At 35.0% G+C, this 21,926-nt stretch overlaps 1 protein-coding gene across 9 annotated transcripts in view; it reads right to left on the reverse strand.

Annotated features, from left to right (window-relative positions):
* Nucleotides 1-21,926, reverse strand: part of Rfx3 (regulatory factor X3) — a 252,369-nt gene that overhangs the window by 153,134 nt on the left and 77,309 nt on the right. For 4 of the 9 annotated variants that reach the window (XM_036208665.1, XM_036208626.1, XM_036208644.1 and 1 more), the window contains exon 2: nucleotides 13,088-13,146. The exons of the other annotated variants lie outside the window; for them this stretch is intronic. Coding sequence is in view for 2 of the 4 variants with exons in the window: in XM_036208626.1 (XP_036064519.1) it covers nucleotides 13,088-13,146 (59 nt within the window). In the remaining 2 variants the exon portion in view is untranslated. The remainder of the gene's footprint in view (nucleotides 1-13,087; nucleotides 13,147-21,926) is intronic. 9 annotated transcript variants of the gene reach the window in all.

The following is a 21,926-nucleotide window of genomic DNA, read 5'->3' on the forward strand; positions in this document are numbered from 1 at the left end:
GATATGAGGAAATGAGAAGGCTAGGTTTACAATGTCAAATGTGAACTCATTTTGTCAAGTGACAATTTACCAATTCACTCAGTGTTTCTTTAAACTATGTGTAATATTAACAGTTCTCTGTACTAAATAACCAGCATTAATGAGCTTTGGAAGAGCTATCTGATGCTTTAAATTGATAAATCCAAGGTTTATCATGAAATGTACTGCAAGCTTGCTCGATGTCTATATAGACGGTGTCTGAGAATTACATTATTCTTTAGTACAGTAACTTCTGGGAATGAGAATGTTTGCTTTTGATCAAATTATATATGAACTTCTTGAATACTTATGAGTTTATAAGTGACTGTGAATGATTTATTCCTTTAAAAATATCTTTTATCAACTTAATTCTTTACTACCCTCAATTCATTCCTTTCTTACTTAGTTCAGTTGAATATAAGTTCTGTTTTAAGTAAATAGCAAGTATTAAAGTTACTACATTTAGTTATCCAATACCCATGATAAATTTAGCATATGACTGAGTAGAAATGACAAATACATCTATATTAACACCAAACTGAAACTTAATACTTGCCACTAAAAAGCCTAATCTTTTGCAACTATTTTATACAGAGTGATTTGTGATAAATTTTAAACATATTTAATATAAGCACATCTCAAGAAGTTAATAATTTGTCATTAGGCAAATTGATGCATAACGCTAGCTGGTACATTAAACAAATGGATAGTGAGTGAATTTATGTTTCAGTAAATTTATTTCAGGAGGAACATTCATTGGTAAATGAATCACTCAGTAAATGTTCTTTGGTTTAGGAGGATAATCAATTATCAGATAACTGACCTCTTTCTCAATAGCAACATTTAGAGTTAAGAAGTGCTCAGGCTCCCAATTCAAGAGTCTGAGACCAATATTCAAAATGGTCCCATTGGTTAGTATTAGAGTTGACCTAAAACTCAGGGCTTCAGTTCCCAGTGAAAAACAGCTTTAACAGAGCACGGCTTAGAAACGACAAGAAGGCTGTCACAAAGAACAGGGAATGCTGCCAGGAGCTCCAAGTGCTTATTGCATAGTGAAAGAAACACTGGTATGAGTGGAATCACATGGAAAATAGAAGACCACCACCAGAGGCACGCCTAGAAGTTTCCAACGGTCTTTCTGACCTTTTCAGGGCATTTAACAAAAATTTAAATAAAGCAAACTACGCAAATGTGTGGGGCAATGCCAACTAAATGTTTGTACATTGTATACACTGAGGGCTTTTCAGCCCTTTTTCTCTATTTTGTGTTATCCCAGGTACTAGATAATCTCTGTTCACTATTTCTGAATGTAACCTACAGTACAGATTGTGTTTTTACTGCAATAAAGAAACCCAAAAGACTAATTTCTAGTTCACCAGGAAGCAAAATTCAACACATCAGTAATTGTAATCAAAATAAACAGGAAACACATTCTGAATTTTCACTTGAAGTGAGTAAGTGTAATTTCAGGGTGTTAGAAGGAAACCTTTTAAACGAAATGGTTTGTGTAACAGCTTTTACAAGGTGCACTTTTCACTGTCAACTGCATGAAATGCTCAGAAGGATAATCAGTTTTGTGTGGCAATTTACAGGCTCTCCACAGCATGCAGTAACTTATCTTTATTTTTGAAGGTGCTTCTATGTTTTTATTATGTTTACATTTTCATTTTTAAAAGATTTAAAAATTATATTGTGTGAGAGTAAATCTGAAACAATCCATACTGCTTAAATTCTTTAATCATTCAGATATGTTCTATTGGATTTTATTAGCTTAAAAGCTGTAAGAGCTAATATACATAGCAGTATTGACAAATTTGTAAGCAACATAGAAACAAACACCTTACAAAAATTTTGATGTACATGTAATATTTATTATGAAGATATTATCAACTATTCTCTTGTTATACCAACAGTAATCTAATATTTCTATATCTAAAATAACATGTAAGATATAATGGTTATGCCATAGTTACATGTGGTCATTTTTCTTACATCTAGATTTACAAAATATTTCCTAAACACAACTACATAGTTAATTGTGAAAAACATATTTCCGTTCATTATAAAAACTTATCACTGAATAATAAATTCTTACACTTAAAAGAACAAGAGTTTTCTTAGTTGTGAGACTAACTAGTCATCCCTCCTCTTTTCCCCTTTACTCCATCACTTTCTCTGCTATCCATGACAAATAAAAGGACTCCATATAAATATAAGGTAGTGACAATACAGCACCTTCAAATTGCTCTGTGTAAATAAACTGTCACTAATGCAGCTTAATTATACCCTTTATTTTATTCTTCAAGCTTTTTTGGCATATCATGACAACTCATTTTCACATTAACTATAGGACCTCGGTCAAAATCTGAGCACTATTAAAGATCCAAAAAAAGCCCAAAGTAGTGGTAACACGTTTAATGGTCCTCTCTACTTGGGAAGAGAATGAAAGGGACCAGGAGTGCAAGCTTAACTATACAATAAGTTCAAGGCCAGCCTGGGCTATATGAGAATTTGTCTCAAAAACACAAAGCTAAATTCAATTATTAATTTTAAACAGGCAAACTATAATGTCATATATATGCACATGCCACATGGAAAAAAAATGTTTGGTGTCTGAAAATAACACCATCATCATGAAATCAAATCCATGCTGTTGCATATTCTTGGCTTGTACAGGTAGCACTGGAGCAGAACTGCACTATAGCAATACCACTAAAGGTCAAAATTAGTCTTGTATTACTGGACTCAACAATGTTCAGAGAAACACAGGCTCAGAGAGCAGGCTAAACGTGTACTTCAGGCAATGGCCCTGAGTCACAGCTTATACTAGGATTTATTTGGACCTCCACAAGGAAAGTTCTACTGTATCATGTTACAAGTAATGTTATGAGTTGCAGAATTCGCTCTTACCATGACCCCAAGATGATTCTATCTTTGTTTTCACGTCCATAAACAGTAATTAACAGTAGAAAGGAAAGGAGTAAAAGCTTCTAACAAATTAATAAGAAAAAATTATTTATTCACTTGACGGTTTTTCTTCTTGAGAGTGCTCTAAAATAGTTTTAGAAAGTAAACATTTTTGTAAAAGTTAATGAAAAATAATTTGGGGAGACTGGCATTTCTTGAAGCTGCTGCTCCAAATCGAGCCAACTGGGAAAGCCTCTAGAGCTCTGGGGCAGCCTCAGTAAACACAGGCTATCTGCAGAAACTGCACAACCTGCTCAAAAACCAAACCAAACAAAACCCAAGAGGCAGTGTACACTTTCACTGCACCAACCTTCACAAAAGTACATTTGTATAGAGAAGGAATTTTACGGTCATCTGAATGTCCAGGAAAAAGGCAAATCTCTGAATTTTTCATCATTGGTACTGAATATTCTACAGATAAATTCATTTTTTTCTCCCAAACTGGGTATTAATCATTAATACAAATGTTGAAAATCTGTTTGTTATTTAACATAAGTGGAATAAAGACCAAAGTAAATAAAGAATAATTTAGAAATAAAATTCTAAAGTGTTTTATACTGATGAGTCCAAAAATCTCACTTTAAGTGCATAAAAATTTTCCCAGTAAGAAAACAGTAACAGTAAGAAAACAAAATCTACAAATGAAAAAAGAGGAAAAACAAAAACAACAACAACAACCAAAAAAACCCAAAACCTTTACTTAGAAAATACACAGATACTTCTGTAAAATGTGTATATTTATTGGAACACCAATTTTTTCAGTTACTTTTTCTTTACATCTAAACTGTGAAAATATTAAGTTTCTTTCCAAGAAAACATGAAAATACTTGTTAAGGCACAATATTACAGTTATCAAGCAAAATTCTTTAATAGCACACCCAAGTCATCTAAAGAGTCATATTGTAAAATTTTATTAAAACTCAGCAATTATAATTGATGTGGCTTATGTTCTCCTCCAAGAATGTTCAATAAACTTGTTTTATAAATATGTTTAAAATTTGGAACATATTATAGCTAATAATTTGTCTATGTAGCTCAAAAGTGAATGCTTTAACTTTACTTTTAAATGCTCTACCCTCAGTATTAAGATTGTGCTTTGTTTTGAATTAACTTACAAAAAAAAAAAAAGAAACAAATTAGAATTTCCATGGAGAAAAATATCTAAAATTACTGCAGAGCCTGGCATAATTTCTTTTTAGAAGTTACCCCCATTTCCCTTTCTTCTTGCTGTGAAGAGGAAGAACAGATGCTTGCTGAACATGACTCTAAGCCAGCATCTCACTGCTTTGACACATCCAGAATCAGGACAATCAGGAGGGATAAAGTCAAGTCCCTGAAGCCACAGCCCTCTTAGCAACTGGGAGTAAGGCTGTAAGTGAAAACCCACATGGTTTTTGTTTTGCTTTGTTTTGTTTTGTTTGTTTGTTTTTCATGCTATCTTAACCAGGAATGATAATAAATCAGGAAAAGAAAAACAGCAATCACTCCCTCCACCTAGATAACCTGGAAAACAGTAAAGGTGCAGGAAAGAATTCTTGCCATCACTTAGCTCTGTCTTTTCCCTTCACCTTCCCAGTTACACCCAAATAAAAGTAAAACAGACCCAGTCTTTGTCCTGTGCCTTGAAAGGGTGCAGGAAAGAGGATCTGAAATTCAAGGTCATGCTCAGCTACATAGGGAGTTCCAGGCCAAACTGGGCTAATGTGACCCTGTCTTAAAATCAATATCTAAACAAAAAAGTACCATTTATTGAGCACCTACCATGTAGCTGCCACACAAATTACACATTAGTTTTTAGCACAGTCTTGTACAATCTGTGCTATCCATTTATTCTCTACAGGGAACACTGAGTTCTCCAAGATCAAGTGTTTTCCCAAAATCTCCATTCCCAAGGCATACTTGGAAATAAATAAAACTAAAAACTATGCTCTTAGCACACTCGTCTAATATATATATATATATATATATATATATATATATATATATATATATATATATATATATATATATATTTGCTTTTTTATTTCAAAGTTAATGAGAAAAAATTTGTTTCATATTTGAAATTTGCAACATGAATAAAAAAAGGCACTCTTAAGAGTAAAATCATGTTCTTGCAGAGCTAGAAAGAAATTATTAGAAATACCACATATGTGTACTTTTCATTAGTTATACTAACTGGAAAGACCCAATGACATATTTACTATCTTAACAAAAGAGAAAGCTGCATTAGCTACCACCAATATTTTATAGGCATAACTGTTTCTAATCTGTTTAGAATAAATTTACAAAATTTACATCAACTCCAAATAAATATAAACTCACTTAATCCAAGACACTGCTGTGAGATTCAAGTGATGTTTCCAAGATCTGAAGAGCATTGCCTCCTTGAGCTAATCTTTTGTCTTCTCCACTACAGGACTGTCCCTTTCTCTTTTGTGTCCTATGCACACAATGTCCCTGAAATAATATTTCGAAGCTTAACTTTAACTTGTAAATTGTGAAGACTTTCAGATCCATTGTCCAAGGTTATTTTCATTTACCCAAACTCCAGTTTCATAATGTGAACTGCTTCTTTACGAATGCAACACAATAAGACACAAGATAACCTTCGTTCTCATAGTTCCATACCTTCCTTCTCATAGTATCATACATTGCTGCTAATCCTCAAATTATCTTTCTGTAGATAATAAAAGCAGTGACGTTCCTGAATGTGTCTGCTACTAGCCTTATTGTCACTTACTTGCTACCTGTATCTTCCCAACTCCTGAACATATTTGGATTATAAAGTTCACTCATAGTTATCTCATCTACAGTAATGATCTTATCTCAAGGTGGAAAGGAATGGTCAAAATTTGAAGAATCAAAAGAAAAACAAAAGCACAGACTTGGGAGTCAGCCAGTAAATTCTAGAATCTTTACATGTAAATCACTATTAAATCCGACAATCTGCCAAACATTTTAATCAGGTATTTATAAATAAATGCTAGCTCAATGAACCATGATAAATAAGCTAGAAGTCAAATGCTTAAACATGCAGGACAAGAATTGTTTTGGGTGTATCATATCCATGTTGGAGGTATGAAAATTGGGAATCCATTACAAACCTCACAGGTAATAGTGCTAGAATTTGAATACAAACCCAACAGATTTCAATACCAGCTTTTGTTACATTATGCTATGTTTATCCTATTTCTGCCATTTAAAGTTATTTTAATCTCAGTCTCATTCAGGGGAAAACAAAACAAAACAGGAGTTACCCTTATGCCTATAAAAGGAATAAGTCAGTAGGAAATTTTCTGAGAGTAGTGTTTTTCAAAATTCCTAAAAGGTAGGCAAACATGAATGTTCCCAACTGCCAAGTGCTATTGAGACCCACAGCTTTTTCTAGACTACACATGCAACGCAGTGTAGTATGTGAAGGAATACTGTGGTAAGTTAAAGAGGCATACATTCAGTCTATACGAACCACTGAGACAATAAGCAAAGGATATAAAATAGATCGTAGAAATTGCTGCATTTCAGTAAGAATGTAGCTCTCAAAGTACTATCAGAAAGAAGTACAATCAAACTATAAAGACAAAGGAGTTGATTGATTAAGAAACACAGAGATCCTAAACATTATGTGCCTATTTTCAGAACTCTTAAATAAAGCAAAACATGAGATTTGAAAATAGTAATGCATTCTATCATAAATGGAGATTTTTTTTTTCTTTTTTTCTTTTTGGAGCTGAGGATCGAACCCAGGGCCTTGCACTTGCTAGGCAAGCGCTCTACCTCTTAGCTAAATCACCAACCCTATAAATGGAGATTTTTAACACTTTCCTCCAAAACTGATTAGTAAGAAAAAAATCAGCAAAAACAGATAGTCTGAACAATATTAACTAACTTGGCCTAATTGCCTTGATAGGGCACCCCATCCAACAATAACCAAATATACACCCTTCTTAAGAACAGGCAGAAATTTATCAATACAGATCATAATGTCAAAAATATAAAGAATTAATCATATCAAAATTAAGTTAAAAGACAGTAGCAGGCCTGGTGCTATAACTAGCAACAGTGTGCCAATCAAGAATGAGTGAGGTCCTTGAGTTTTACCCCCAGTACCAAGAAAACAAAAAATAGATTATTTGAAAAATAAATATACACCCCTAATTAATCAACAGGTAATCAAAGAAGAAATCAGAAGGGAAACTGAAAATCCTTTTAAACTGAATAAAAATGAAAATATAACATACCATAACTTGTGAAAGGCAGAACCCCCTCCACAAACATGAGTAAAGAAAGCACAAATAAATAACTCAATAACTCAATGTTTAGTGGGAAAATCAAGAATTAATTTTAAATAAAAAAGGTTTATGCTCAATAAAATATTAAATTTGAAAAAATTCTAGGGATATTTCTAAAACATATACCAAAATATTTACAGAAATATAAAATCAGTTTTTGAAGGAGTACAATTTGCTTAACAGCATTTAAAACAGCAAATATTTTTAAATGAGCCATCTCTGCTATAAGAGCTATATATTAATATCTGAATGTTTATAGTTCTTATTTCCATCTAATGAAAGAAGATACAGGGCTGAAGAGATGGCTCAGCCATTAAAGGTTAGGCTCACAACCAAAAGAAGATACATATGTACACATGTTATCCTTTATCTAATTAATAGGAGAAATCTGTGCATTATCAATTGTCTGTATTCACAGAAGTAGCAAAAGGTTAGGAGTGCTGAATTCTCTGTCCATTGTTCAGATTCATACCCTGGCTTATCACTGCTAGTAGCCATGAGATTGAGGAAGATATTTCACAATCACAACCTTAGTTTTCTCAACTACCAAGGTGAAAATCATCCCACCTCCTAGGGTGATTATAGGAACTAAAGACATTGCCTTTGGCTTATAAATATGTCTGATGCTAAGTAAGAACTAATGAAATACCAACCACTATTAGTTAGTATCAGTCTACAATTACTTGAAGCTTGTGATCAAGACAGCTTGAATTGTTTAAGTCAAAATAGGGTATATCACAGGAAAAATGGAAGCTATTTAAGTAGTTTGAAAGTTGGTGTCAAAACAAAAAGAGTTACACTTTCTTTCCAAAGAGAGGACAATGAGTCAATGAAGAAATCTGTATTTAATCTGTTTCTGGATCAACCAAAAAATGTAGCAATCCAGCATTTCAAGCAATATGGAAGTTCCTGCTAGCTCTGTCCTGCTGCCTATAGCTACTCCTTTCTATGTGCTGCATTCAAATGGTACATCTTACAAAACAGAAAATTTATTTCTAAAATGGTTTTTAAATGGCTAAACAACAGAACCCAGCAATACAGCACATGAACATTTTTATTTGGTATTAAAAAAATAAAAATAAATGTGGAACACATTTATTTAGTAGGCTTCATCAGGATGTGTATAAATGAATTTGTGAATATAATATTAAATATGCTAGGTTATTCTAATGAACTGTTTTGAGAACTAAGTAGAAGGTCTTGTTAACTGCACATATAATAACTGAAAGTTTACCCACAACCCTTCATAAGATGTGAGGAAGTTCGTCACTGTGGAACATGACAGCAAGGAGACAAACCATCACAGAGAGCAAATGCATGCACAGGGGTTCTGAGCTCATCACATGCTGCCATATACATTTCCCTTGAACTACACCAAACACAGCAATTAGCACTTAAAAGACAAGGCCAGAAAAACAGGGTAGAAACATTGGTTAAATATGAATGGGATATTTGATGCTTTCACACAGACTACTGATAAGACAGTAGGTGAACATTTAAACCCAGAACAAAAGAAGAAAACGAGCACAGCTTTGAAGGCTGACTGAGGTCATCAATACCATCATCACTAGAAATTTAGCTATAGCTCTGCCATATACACACTATTTTCACATAAAATTTTTATCTATATTTATGTGTTTTATTCAAATCCATATTTTATTTATAACAGTGAATATATTTTCCTCTTAATTCTACTTTGCAATTAGAAGAAATGGTAACTGTTAAGACTTGTCTGAGGTCACACTGACAAGTAAGTGAGGAAGAATTTTACTTCTACATTTCCTAACAGGTAAGGGCCGATTGCTGAGTGCTTCAGCAGCCATTCCTATACCGCACACAGACAGAGGGATGAGCAGACACGAGGGGGTTCTTAGCCAAGTCTACAGTTATTTGTACAGCCTGCTGCATCCTTCCAAACATCCTTGTTTTATCTGTCCCATTCCTTCCTTTACTTCTTAACATTTCATTCCTGGTTCATTTTTGTTTTGTTTCATCCCTGGTTCTTTTGTTTTGTTTTGTTTTATTTTTTCCATTCCTAGTACTTTTTAATATTTGATTTCTTGAGGAAATCTGGAACAAAACCCATATTATCTCCATGATATGGACAGATATAATTTATTCAACTTATAAGAAATATAAGCAAAAAAGTAATTTACACAAATATGATGGAGATCAGTAATTGATTAGGAATAGAGGATGGCATTGATACTACTTAGAACTACAAATAACTTTGTAAAAATATTCTATATCTGAGTATAAACCAAAAGGACAATAATTCCTATCATAGTTATTGCACATTCATTTTTAATGCTGCAGTACACACAGTAACTAAGAAATAGAACCAGCCTAGATGCCTATCAATAGAAGAACGGACAATGAAAATGTAGGGCTTATACACAAAGGAATATTATGCAGCATAAAGAAAAAAAGAAATGATAACATCTACAGGAAAAGGGGATACAAGTGGAAATTCTTCTGCTTAGTAAAACAATGCAGATTCAGAATGACAAATACCTCATTTTACTCTTAAAGAACCTAGATTTTGATTTGTATGTATGCATGTATATATGTGTGTATACAAGGACATAAACTCTAAAAACCTGAATAAAATAGTTAAAAATTACATCTTTTCTGTATTCTGTAATACACACACATACATATACATGCATACCTATATACATGCATATATATATATATATATATATATACATACATACATACATATATATACATACATACATACATACATACATATATATATGGAGGCAATCATGAGATTAAACTAGAAAGGAGACCACAGCAATATGGTTGCATAAACAAGACTTAATAACAAAACACCACTTGACATGTCATCATGCATAAGGGAAGTTTCACAAGGTCCCACTTTTAGATGAGTAGCTAGAGGCAATTTATTGTTGCTGAGAGAGCAAAATCAGCTTCTCCAGGAATGAGCCTGATTGGTCATCTAACCCCAACTACTTGGCCTTAAACACATGTACATATGAGCAACACTAAATGAACTAAAACAATTGGGTATATGCACACACACACACACACACACACACACACACACACACACACATACACACATCGAATGGCTTTTTAAAACAAAACTTTACAAGTATCATATTTGCAACAAAGGGCAATATATCTACAGCATTTACTGTACCATTCAGATCACAGCAAGGCTACAGCAGCTACATCTACAAACCTTTTAAGCTTGTGTGCAAACTAAGATGGCCACGTGAACTTTGAGTATATCTAGCAATGCAATCTCACATGAGAAACACTTGCTATTCAGACTGGTGACAAAATAATCAAATAGAGACATGTGTCACTGACCCTGTGTATCTAAAAGCTCCCTTCTGAGGGAAGAAACAAGCTTCTACTGGGTAGAAGCTATAAATGCATAACCGTTCTGTCTAAATATACCAAAGAGAAAAATTATTCTAATCAGAGCATGCACCAAATACTGAATCACATGTCTTGAACATTTACTGTCTCTCACACACAGAGCAAAAGCTTCTTAGCAGTCACTACAATGTCAGGCTCAATCCGTCCTACCAAGCTAGCTAGAGAGGATGTTAGGATGATGGGGTAGATATCCTCTAAAATCCCCTTACATTGTATTATGTTCCTGCAAAAAACACAAAGTAAAATGTATCACCTCAAACCAACTTTATAGCTGCATGCTTACTGCAGAAGTATTTCATAAATACTTATTAATTAAAACATATTGCTGTTGTAAGTAACATATCCAAGGCAAAGTTCTTGTTTGGTATAAACTACCTAATCATAAAATTCTACCTTACTGGAAAATAAAATATAATTTATAATGATTATTTTTCTTTGTTCTGCTTTTCTTGTTGTTGTTGTTGTTGTTGTTGTTGTTCTTGTTGTTTTTGAAACAGGGTCTCTTATAACCTAAGCGGATTTCAAACCAATTATGAAGCCCAAGCTAGACCTAATAGATCTTCCTGCCTCTATTTCAAATTCCCGGGATTTGTAGATGTGCACCACGACTGCTTTATTGTCTGACGCAATTTCATATTACCTAACAACAAAAACAAACTGTCGATAAAGAAGAGTACAGCAAGCTCTGCTTCCAATGAAGATCATGTTGGACAACTGGTCCTTCCCATTGTTGTACAGGCCAGGAGGGACAAGTCACATAACTAGAGATGGAATGAGAGGAAGTAAGGACTTCTGACAGAGATAAAAATCTACAGAGGGATGGTAAAGATGATGGCACATGCAGTGCATGCAAATTATCTGCCTTAACATTTATTTTTTAATTCTTCTAAAAGATAATGACTTTAAATTGAGGCTTAAAGGGCTACAAAGAAATTAACTTCACCTTTGTCTCCTGGGAACAAACCATCCAGACACAACAGATCTGAAGTTGAAATATTATCTACACTAATTGAAACAGGATATATATTAAGCCATTTGTTGAATATACAGAGTCAAATACCCTCTCTCCTAGCATAACTATATGGAAATAATTTACTTTAATGTTGTCTAAAATATATCAGGACTAGAATAAGTCTAATATGAGCATGTTAAAACAAAGTCTAAATTGCTGGACCATTCCCAAAGGCACATTATCTTTCAACTTCTGAGTTAAGTGTTTTGCACTAAAATAAAGTTTTGTTAATGGGTTAAATTTATGAGTTATTTTGCTCCTTCAAGATCTCCTTCAAGATCATTCATATAGACACCACAAAATCATTTTCAACCCCAAAGACTTTTTGTTAATTTACATTAGAATAAACTGAATACACATTCCAAGACCAGATATACAACTTATCAGTTCCAGTTGCCTAAAATTATTGCTTTTAAACAGGGTATGGTGGGACATGCCTATAGTCCCAAAACTCAGGCACTTGAGACATAAATACTAACCCACCTAGGGCTACTTAGCAAGACTCTTGCCTCAGAAAGCATACAAAATTTTTGTAACTATTATTTTTTATTACTTGCAACAAAAACTTCATACACAGAAAAATAAAGGGTCAGCTTGAAAACTGATTTGAACTTTATGAAATCTTTGTTTTTCCTGTGTTTGTTCATCTGTGGATATATGCATGTGTTGTGTACTGACCCAAGACATACTAAGCAACTCCTCTATTAGTGATCTAGATGCACAGCCCTGGATAGTTTTTATGAGGATTTTTCAAACTTGTGATATTTTTGCTTCCTATCAATGATTTTTATAATATCAGTCCCAAATTCAATCAAATCAATAATGTGAATATATATATTAGTCCAGTTCTCTTATTTCATTACAGTGTCACATCCTTAACTTTCATAGGTCTAATCTTCCTTGTCTCATAACTATATTAGTCTCAAATTTTGACCCACTCTTTTAAACTTTTTAATATTTTATATGCCAGTCATCAGAACAATTCACTTGGATTACAGATTACAAAATAAATGTGGGTTCTAATTCTTGAATTGGTAGAGTAAATTCATGAAATGCCAACTTTCTTGTCAATCTTATAAAATCAACTAAGGCCTCACATCAACTCTGGGATGTGGTTTGTTTATCTCAAAAAGGATGGGGCAATGTGGACAATGTCATGAGGATAGCCTCCTGCCCACCCATTTCCTTTCATTCTTGAACCTAATTCCAGGTAATAAATCAATCAAAGCCATTAGAAACACAGAACTTCAATACCAGACTCTAAAGTTATCAGATGTGTAAGCATTGGGATTGATGTCGCTGGTCATTTTAAATATTTCAGTAAAGAACTAGAGAGAAAAATTACAACTAAATATTGGTAAGAAAAGACTTAATTGGTCTCACTTACCACATTGAGATTTTGAAAACCATTGCAGATTCCAGTCTACATTCCTCTGATAAAAATCTCTGAATAAAAAAGAAACAGGAGGCTGTCTTTGGTGAACTTTAGGTGCAAAATTACTTCAAATTCATTTTCTAAAATACCATTTAAATGAAAAAGATTAAATATACACAGGTATATCCCTGAAAATCTTTAGCACAACAATTGCCTCAAATATTGGAAAGAGTGATAAACATTAACAATTCAGAAATTCTAATACATAACTCAATGTCTCATCAATTGAGAAAGAAATTCTATATTCAGGTTTCATAATATAGAAACAGAAGGTAGAAGCGATTTTTATACTCTGCAATTCATTTCTCATCTATAATTGGCATAGCTTCAAATATATACATATATACACCTACATTTACATATTGAGTTTAGGCTGAATTTACCATTAACTTTTACCATAAAAGAGATTTCAGGATAAACTGAACATAAAAATTACATGTAAAGATCAGACTTTAAAGGTTTATTTTATGAAATGATAGCCTTAGTCACAAACAGTGGTCCACACCTGATATGACAACATCTGGGTGATAAGAAATAAGAAAATCACCAAAAATTTTAATTCACTGAACTACAGAGCAAGACCTTGCCTCAACAACAATAATAAATTATAATCTATAATATGGTTATATAAACTAGTAATATGCTCCCATAAAAAAAAAACTTTTTTAAATGATACTCTATTGCCTTTCAAAAACAAATAAAATAAAAACATAATGAGATCAAACAGTAAAGAGCAATGAGATCCAAAGCAACTTCCATTTTAGATCTACATGGTTCTGTATGGTTTATCTGATGGGCCTGCATGCCCTATAATCTGAAATATAAAATTATTCTTAAATGAACCCACATATGAAGTATTTTTAAATACATAAATTAGAGAGAGTTGGTAGCTTCTTCATTAATACTTTAAAGTCCCTTACTATTCTCTTCAAGCTGGGCAAGGTGGCGCACATCTTTAATCCCAGTACTTTATATAAATTTGAGGCCACCCTACTATACATAGATAGTTCCAGGCCAGTCAAGGCTATATAGTGAGACCTTGTCTCAAAATACTTTTTCTTCATTATCATTGTAATGGTTATTAGCTATTTTGGGCAGTATAATATAACATATATTATATTATATAGTCAAGTTATACTTGGGGCTTGCTGAGCTTGACATTTTCTTACTTAAAATGGTACATTTTCAACCTAAGTATTTTATATACCCTATATGTTCCTCTCTTGCTATAACTTCAATTATTATACATCTGCAAAACTTCAGATATGGCTATTCAGTTCCCTGAATCAGTCACTGCTCATTTCCTGCAACCTTTTATCCCTACATTCTTCAGAAGGATGTATATGAAATCAGCTTTTCCTTAATATCTTATTGGAGGTGGTAAAACAAAAACATTTTGATTATTACTCATTGTAGTTAGAGAATTTTCACTTATTTTAATTATTTTGGTTTTTACATCTATGATTTTCTACCTGCTCCTTTATTAATATCACAATTACCCTATTGTGTGCTTGACTGTTTTTGGCTTTCAGTCTTTGCATAGGTGTCTGCACACAACCTTTTGTCCACTAAGATCAACATCAATGCCATCTTGAGCTTCACTTCTATTTACTTTTTCTCTTACCAAAGGCTACACTTTCCTTTGATATCTCTAGAATAGTTTTTTAATCATAGATTGAACATTGCAGCAATAAAATTTTATTAATGTTCCTTTAGAAAGTAATGGTCTTTGCTCTAAACCAGTAAAATCATCAGCTAAACAATTAGAACTGATTTGTATGTTGCTGGGATGGGTTTGAGAAAGGCCCAGTGTATTTATCAAACTCTTCCAGTTTGGAAGGTTAAAATCTATCTCTTCTCCAAAATTTGTTAGTATCCAGTTTAGATTTTCTTAGGGTAAAGAGAAAGTGAGCTGTACACCAGGATGCTGCTGTGGTTTGAATGGATGGTCTGCAAATTTCAAGAGCTGATAATGGTAAAAGGCAATATGATGGGATTAATAGGCAACCAACTGATAAGGAGACTCATGATTCTGATTATGGACTTTATGAGAATAGATTCATAAATAAGGAAGGTCCCTGCTATCTTCTGCCATGTGAAGATACAGAATCCTTCTCCTCCAGAAGCAGGAGTATTCAAGGTACCATCTTGTGGGCAAGAATAGACTTAACCAGACAACTGAATCAGATGGTACCTAAATCTCAGACTTTTCAGAGAACACAACTTTATTTAAATAAAATTCAGTTCCTTATGAATTTTAGCCTTGGGTATTTTTCTTATAGTAGCAAAAACCAGACTAAAGCAGGGGTCCATGCGATAAAATTATGAAAAACATGATTCTCAACTGGATTGCTAGAATGTTACAAATATGCTCTCTATGGTGCCTGGTACAGAGCTTCAAAGTCTATTAGGAACATTTAACACAGATGTAACCACTCTCACAGACCTAGAAGATTCTTCAGTAGGATCACTGGATCTCAATGGCACATATGCAGACCAACACTCAGCCAAAGAATTCGAGCAAATACCTGTGAGAATTCAGAACCTGGTTGTGTATATCTTTTTTTCCACATTTTTGCTCCAGACTTCAGCCCTCTTCAGAGCTCTAATATCTGACCTCTGCCTTCGTAGCTAGAACACTCCACAGTTTCTGCTACCATGCTCAGTCCTTGTCACATAGTCAGGACATAGATGTTAAACAGAAAACCAGAGTAAATGTGAGGTTTTCTTACAAATGTCTTCCTGTACAACTTCCTATCCAACTTTGAAGAAACTTAGGACAAAATTAGGACAATTTGAAATTCTGTGGCAAGGGGATTCCCAATACCAGCAACGGAAATAATTCTCCACACTGCTTTAAACTTTCCTTTTCCCTTGTTATTTCAATTCATAGCTCTCTTCTCTCCTAGTACCCAGTTTGGTATTTTGAATCTGGGTTAAATACATATAAAATGCTTTTCATGTATAAAAACTGTATAAAGTTAGCTGGGCATGGCATTGCAAGCCTTATCCCAACATTCAGAAGGCAGAGAAGAGGGCATTTCTGGTTCCAGGGCCAGCCTTAGTATACATTAAGATCCAAGGTTAAAAAACAAAAACAAAAATAAACCCAAAATCCTAAAACTTCAAATATCATAATCATGATGATGAAATTTTTTTTATTGTAAGTCATGTAGTTTCTAACATGAATAGAACTATCTTCAATAGAACTTTCAGTAATCAGTGCTGACGGAACTTTTCATAAACCAGAAGACAAAAGTAAAATACCATCAGAGGCTGCTGCCCATCTGCCTTCACATCCTTCCTTCCTGAATTCTACCTTCCTATTTTTCATTCAAGTCAAACAAAAATAGACAATTCAGTACACTTCAATTTGTCAGAATTCTCCACTTGCCAATTCTAGCACCAATTTGCTCTCTTGTTAAGTATAAATGTCTTTATATTTACAATTAAAATTTATAGAAACCTCTCTCTCTCCAGAGAATCATGAGAGATTTAAATGAGAAATTAGTATAAAGGTAAGTACCTTTATATTTTAAAAACATTTTCATAAAATTGATAATCTCACAAATAAAAACATATTTGCTGAGCATAGATTTCTCAACAGACAGATATTAGATATACTAATTCAAAGAAATGCTTAGACATACCCAAGGCCTAGGGCATAGGGCCTAGGACCATAGTTGTTTTACAAGTCCATAACACCTTTTGAATTATATTAAAGTGTGAGGAATAATTGAAAATTAAGTATTTAACATCTGATATTAATAATACACCATCAAAGCCATAAAACCTAATTATGTGTTTGTAGTCTGCATGAGTAGATACAATTGGTAAGTATTCTCAGAGATACTAGGAACCTCACTCTTTCACTATACCTGGCTGGATTCTAGAATATGAGACCCCAGGAATTTCCCACAAGGAGAGGCAGGCATTCTTTCCTATAGGTACTACCCAAGGAAACAATCCACTCCTAATGCTTTACATGAATGTGCACGCACATGCGTACACACACACACACACACACACACACACACACACACACACACACTTTTTGTATTCACAGAAACTTCATTCACTTTTGAAGTACTCGTAAGCCAAGATTTGGAAACTATTGGGCAAGCAGTACTCTAGGTAACCATACATCCTCAGACGCTTTCACTGGACTTGTTATCTCGGAGTCCTCAATCTGTTTGAAGAAGTCTAGAAAGCCACAAGTTCCTGTCTAAGTGACAGCTTCCAACCACAGCCACATGAAGACAGAAGATATAATCACTCTGAAAACCCACAAAGTTCCCAACCTTAGCTGAATTAGATTTTTAGATCTTTTTGGGTCCTTTTAATTATTTATCATTCTAAGTTGCTCAAAGAGAGATCTATTAGCTTCAAATCACCACAGCTTCTTAATAAGAAAAATACTCAGTGTTTTAAATGACCAATAAATTTTTTTACAAAGGAACATTGAGACAACAATGTTTACAACCACATAAAAGAAAAAAGTGATCTGATATAAGCTTGGAATGCTGCAAGGATTGCAAGCCTCTAACCATGAACCACCTATAAATCTTGCTTATGTATAATGTAGTCAGTTTAATCAGAAGCACTACATCTTCATTCTAGCTCCACTCCTGTTACATTCTCATTGGCAAATGACTTTGTCTAAGTTTAGTCTCCTAGGCACACATATAAGTAAATAGATAAGCCACTGCAATTCACAAAAGACAGTTACCATTAAATGACAAATTAGCCTAAGAACTGGGATATTTTTAAAAATAAAATAAATTATTTCAATATGGCAGCAGACACTTACAGTGCCAGTTAATTGATATGGTGGGACAGGAAAATTATTTGACTATATGACTTTAATACTACCAGACTAGGCAATATGGTAAGACCCTGTCTATAATTTTTTTCTTTAAAAATAAGCAAGGTAATTATATACTATTTCCATTTTTATTTCATTATGATCGTCATAATATTCTTAAATTTCATAAGCCTGATCTCCATTACCATACCTATATCATCTTTGACTCATTCTTTTGAATGTCTCAATGTTTTATATGCCAGTCTTCCAAGTAGTTCACTTGGATTACATATGGAAAGGTAAAAATGTGTTATATCACTACTTTTCAGGGAAGTTCAAACACTGACTAGGCCTTAAAGCTGCTCAATAATCAATAAGGTAAAGTCCATTTCCATCATGCATGCCAGGACATCTGTTTATGCTCTACAGGGGCAGCATGACAATGCAGTAAAGGCCCAAATAGTAAAGATCTTAGGCTGTGTGGACACCAATGTCTCTAGGCGAATAATTCATGTCTGCTGTGAAAGTAGTCACATGTAAGTTGTAAACAAATGGGTATAAGTAACACATGGATGAGAAAATACATGTTTACTATAAGTTGTTCATTAAACAATGTGTGTGTAAATATATATATATATTCATATTTATATACACACATATAACTACTTAAACATATCCACATTAATACATATATACAATTTTTGTTTTTCAGTAGTAAATATTTTTAGGTGCTAGGTATCAAACCCAGGGTCTCATGATTGCTAGGCATGTATGCTTCCATTGAGCCCCATCCCTAGTCAACAAAAATTATTTATTTTTCAAATACTATTTTCAAATATTATTTTTTTCAAATACAATTTCAAAGAGGACTGAGAAGATGTCTCAGCAGTTAGGAGTAGTTGCTCAGAGGACCTGGGTTCATTTCCCAAAACCTACATACTAGCTTATAACATCCTCTAAGTTCAGTTCAAGGATCTCCAATGCCTTCTCTGATTTCCAAGGGCACCAGGCATGCACATGGTACTCATATATACATGCAGGCACTCATGTCCATAGGAATAAGTCTTCAAACATTCATCTAAAATAATAAGCTAACAGCTAAATTCCCAACCCCAAACCATAAACCACTTCTGTTCTAAAATACTGCTTCTCAATCTACAAAATGTAAATTAATTACATGGTGCTCTTAATGGAGATTCTGATTCAATAGGATCAGGTGGGGTCTAAGAATTTGAAATTCCACTAGTCTCCCACATGAATAAGATTCAAACAACTGAAGAAATGGCTCAGCAGTTAAGAGGAAATGCTACTCTTGCAGAGGCCCTGTATTCAGTTCCCAGAACCCACACAAGGTAGCACACAACCTATAACTTGAGCTTCAGGATACCTGCTACCCTCTTCTAGCCTCTGCAGGCAACAGCTCTCACGTGCACATTCTCCACAGAGACATATATGCATACACATGGTTTAACAAAATCTTTATTTTTTTTTTAGTTGAACCTCAGCACAGGATGTTTTGGATAGCAGAAAAGCTTTGAATAAAGTGCTAAGCTCTTTCTTATAACATTATGATGTTATCCTGTATGGAATTATCATTCAAATGCCCATCTTACTGAAAATAAGAGTGCCTTTAACATTCATTACACATTTTCTTCTATTACTCAAAAGACACATTTGAGATACACACACACACACACACACACACACACACACACACACACACATAGCTCTTAGAAATTGACAAATAACTTTTAAGAATTTAAAATCATTCAAATTACTCTTCTATGTTCATCCACATTGATCATCTTTGGGGGCGGATGGGGATGAGAATAGGAGGGAACAGGTGTGGGGGATGAAGAGAGAGAGAGTATGGGGAGAGACTAGTGGAACTGGAGGACATGGCAGGGGACAATGAGGAAACCTAATGCAGTCAAAACTCCCTGGAAACTATGAAGGTAGGGTGATGCTATCGAGGACTCCTAGTAATGGGAGACACTGAGCCTAACCTTCCATCTTCTATAACCAGGCAAGGGTTTCAGTGATGCCATTGAGATTCCAAACCAGCCACAAAACCTTCCACCTACAATTTGTCCTGCCTGCAAGATGTTCTGTGGTAATGGTGGCCCAGAATTTGTGGGAGTGGCCAACCAATGACTGGTCTAATTTGAGGTCCATGACACAAGAGGGAGCCCATGCCCCAGACACTTCCTGGATGGCCAGGAACTGAGGGCTGGATAGCCCAGAAACCTACATTAGATCCAAACAGGATTGGCAAAAACAAAAACAAAAACAAGACAGTGAAATGATTCCTAATATGTTACGCTATACTCAAAAATCAGTGCCTAAACTAGTCGTCATCAGAGAGGCTTCAGCTGATGGGCGCAGATGAAGAGACCCACATCAAAACATTAGGCAGAGAGCCCAGGCTGGAGGTCTCCATCAGGTCCCCTTCCCTTGGAGCTCAGGGAACCCCATGGAAGAGGGGGAGAAGAAATTATGGGAGACAGAGAAGTAGAGAACACCAAAGAGAGCATGGCCCATGAAATCACCAAAGCAGGACTCATGAGGGCTCACAGAGACTGAAGCAGCAGTCATGGAGCCTGCATGGGTCTATGCTAGGTCCTCTGCATACATGTTATGGTTATTGGCTTAATGTTTTGGGGGGGACTCCTGAGAGTGGGGGTGAGGGTGTCTCTGACTCTTTTGCTTGCTCTTGGGACCCCTATCTTCCTACTGGGTTCCCTTGTCTAGCCTTGATTTGAGGGTTTGTACCTCGTCTTCTTGTATCTTGTTGTGCTCTGTTAAATTCATGTCACTGGGAGACCTGATCTTTTCTGTGGTGGGGGGAGAGGACATAGGGGAAAGCAGGAGTGATTCTGGGGACATGGGGAAATCAGCTGGGAACTGGGAGAAGTGAAGGGAGGGGAAGTTGTGGTTGGAATGTTTTGTATGGAAGAAAAAATAAAAAAATAAAATAAAATTCCACTGACTTACTAATGTGTAAGCTCCTCAAGGTTCAAAACTGTACTTCCATTATTGACCATTAAATCTCTGCCAATAGTATAGTTTCTAAACACATTTGTTGATTGAATAAACATATTTATGTTTATATACCTAATTTAACAAGTGGTCCACCATCCTGTGCCCCCAAATTGCCGATCTGACACAGGATGGCCTTCAGTTTCTGAATCTCCTGCTTCAACCTCCCGAGTGCTAAAATTACAGGACTGTGCCACCACACTTGGTTTTTTTTTCTAGTACTGGATTTCAAACTCAGAGCTTCCTGTATTCTAGGCAAACACTCTACCAACTGAACCACATTCCCAACTACTTACACTGCCTTTAACTGAGTGGGCAGCAGCCAACCTTATACTTTGAGACACTGCCCTTTGACTGCTGCATGTTTTTACAACCAGTTACAATGTTATGTAAGATGCTCCACATTCTCTTTTCGAGCATTCTTGCAAATGGAACTAAACTCTGGTCTCTCAGTCCATGCTGCTGTCTGCATCCATGCTGCTCCCTCCATCCATGCTGCTCCCTCCATCCATGCTGCTCCCTCCACCCATGCTGCTCCCTCCATCCATGCTGCTCCCTTCATCCATGCTGCTCCCTCCATCCATGCTGCTCTCTCTATCCATGCTGCTCCCTCCACCCATGCTGCTCCCTCCATCCATGCTGCTCCCTTCATCCATGCTGCTCCCTCCATCCATGCTGCTCCCTCCATCCATGCTGCTCCCTCCACCCATGCTGCTCCCTCCATCCATGCTGCTCTCTCTATCCATGCTGCTCCCTCCATCCATGCTGCTCTCTCTATCCATGCTGCTCCCTCCATCCATGCTGCTCTCTCTATCCATGCTGCTCCCTCCATCCATGCTGCTCTCTCTATTTATGCTTATCATTCCAACTGAATAGCCAAAGATTACTGGTGGGGTGATGGCCTGTGAGCACTAAGTATTAAATTTACAAAGAGTGAAGAAGAAGAAG

Source organism: Onychomys torridus, chromosome 1 (genome assembly GCF_903995425.1).
Source record: "Onychomys torridus chromosome 1, mOncTor1.1, whole genome shotgun sequence".
NCBI lineage: Eukaryota > Metazoa > Chordata > Mammalia > Rodentia > Cricetidae > Onychomys > Onychomys torridus.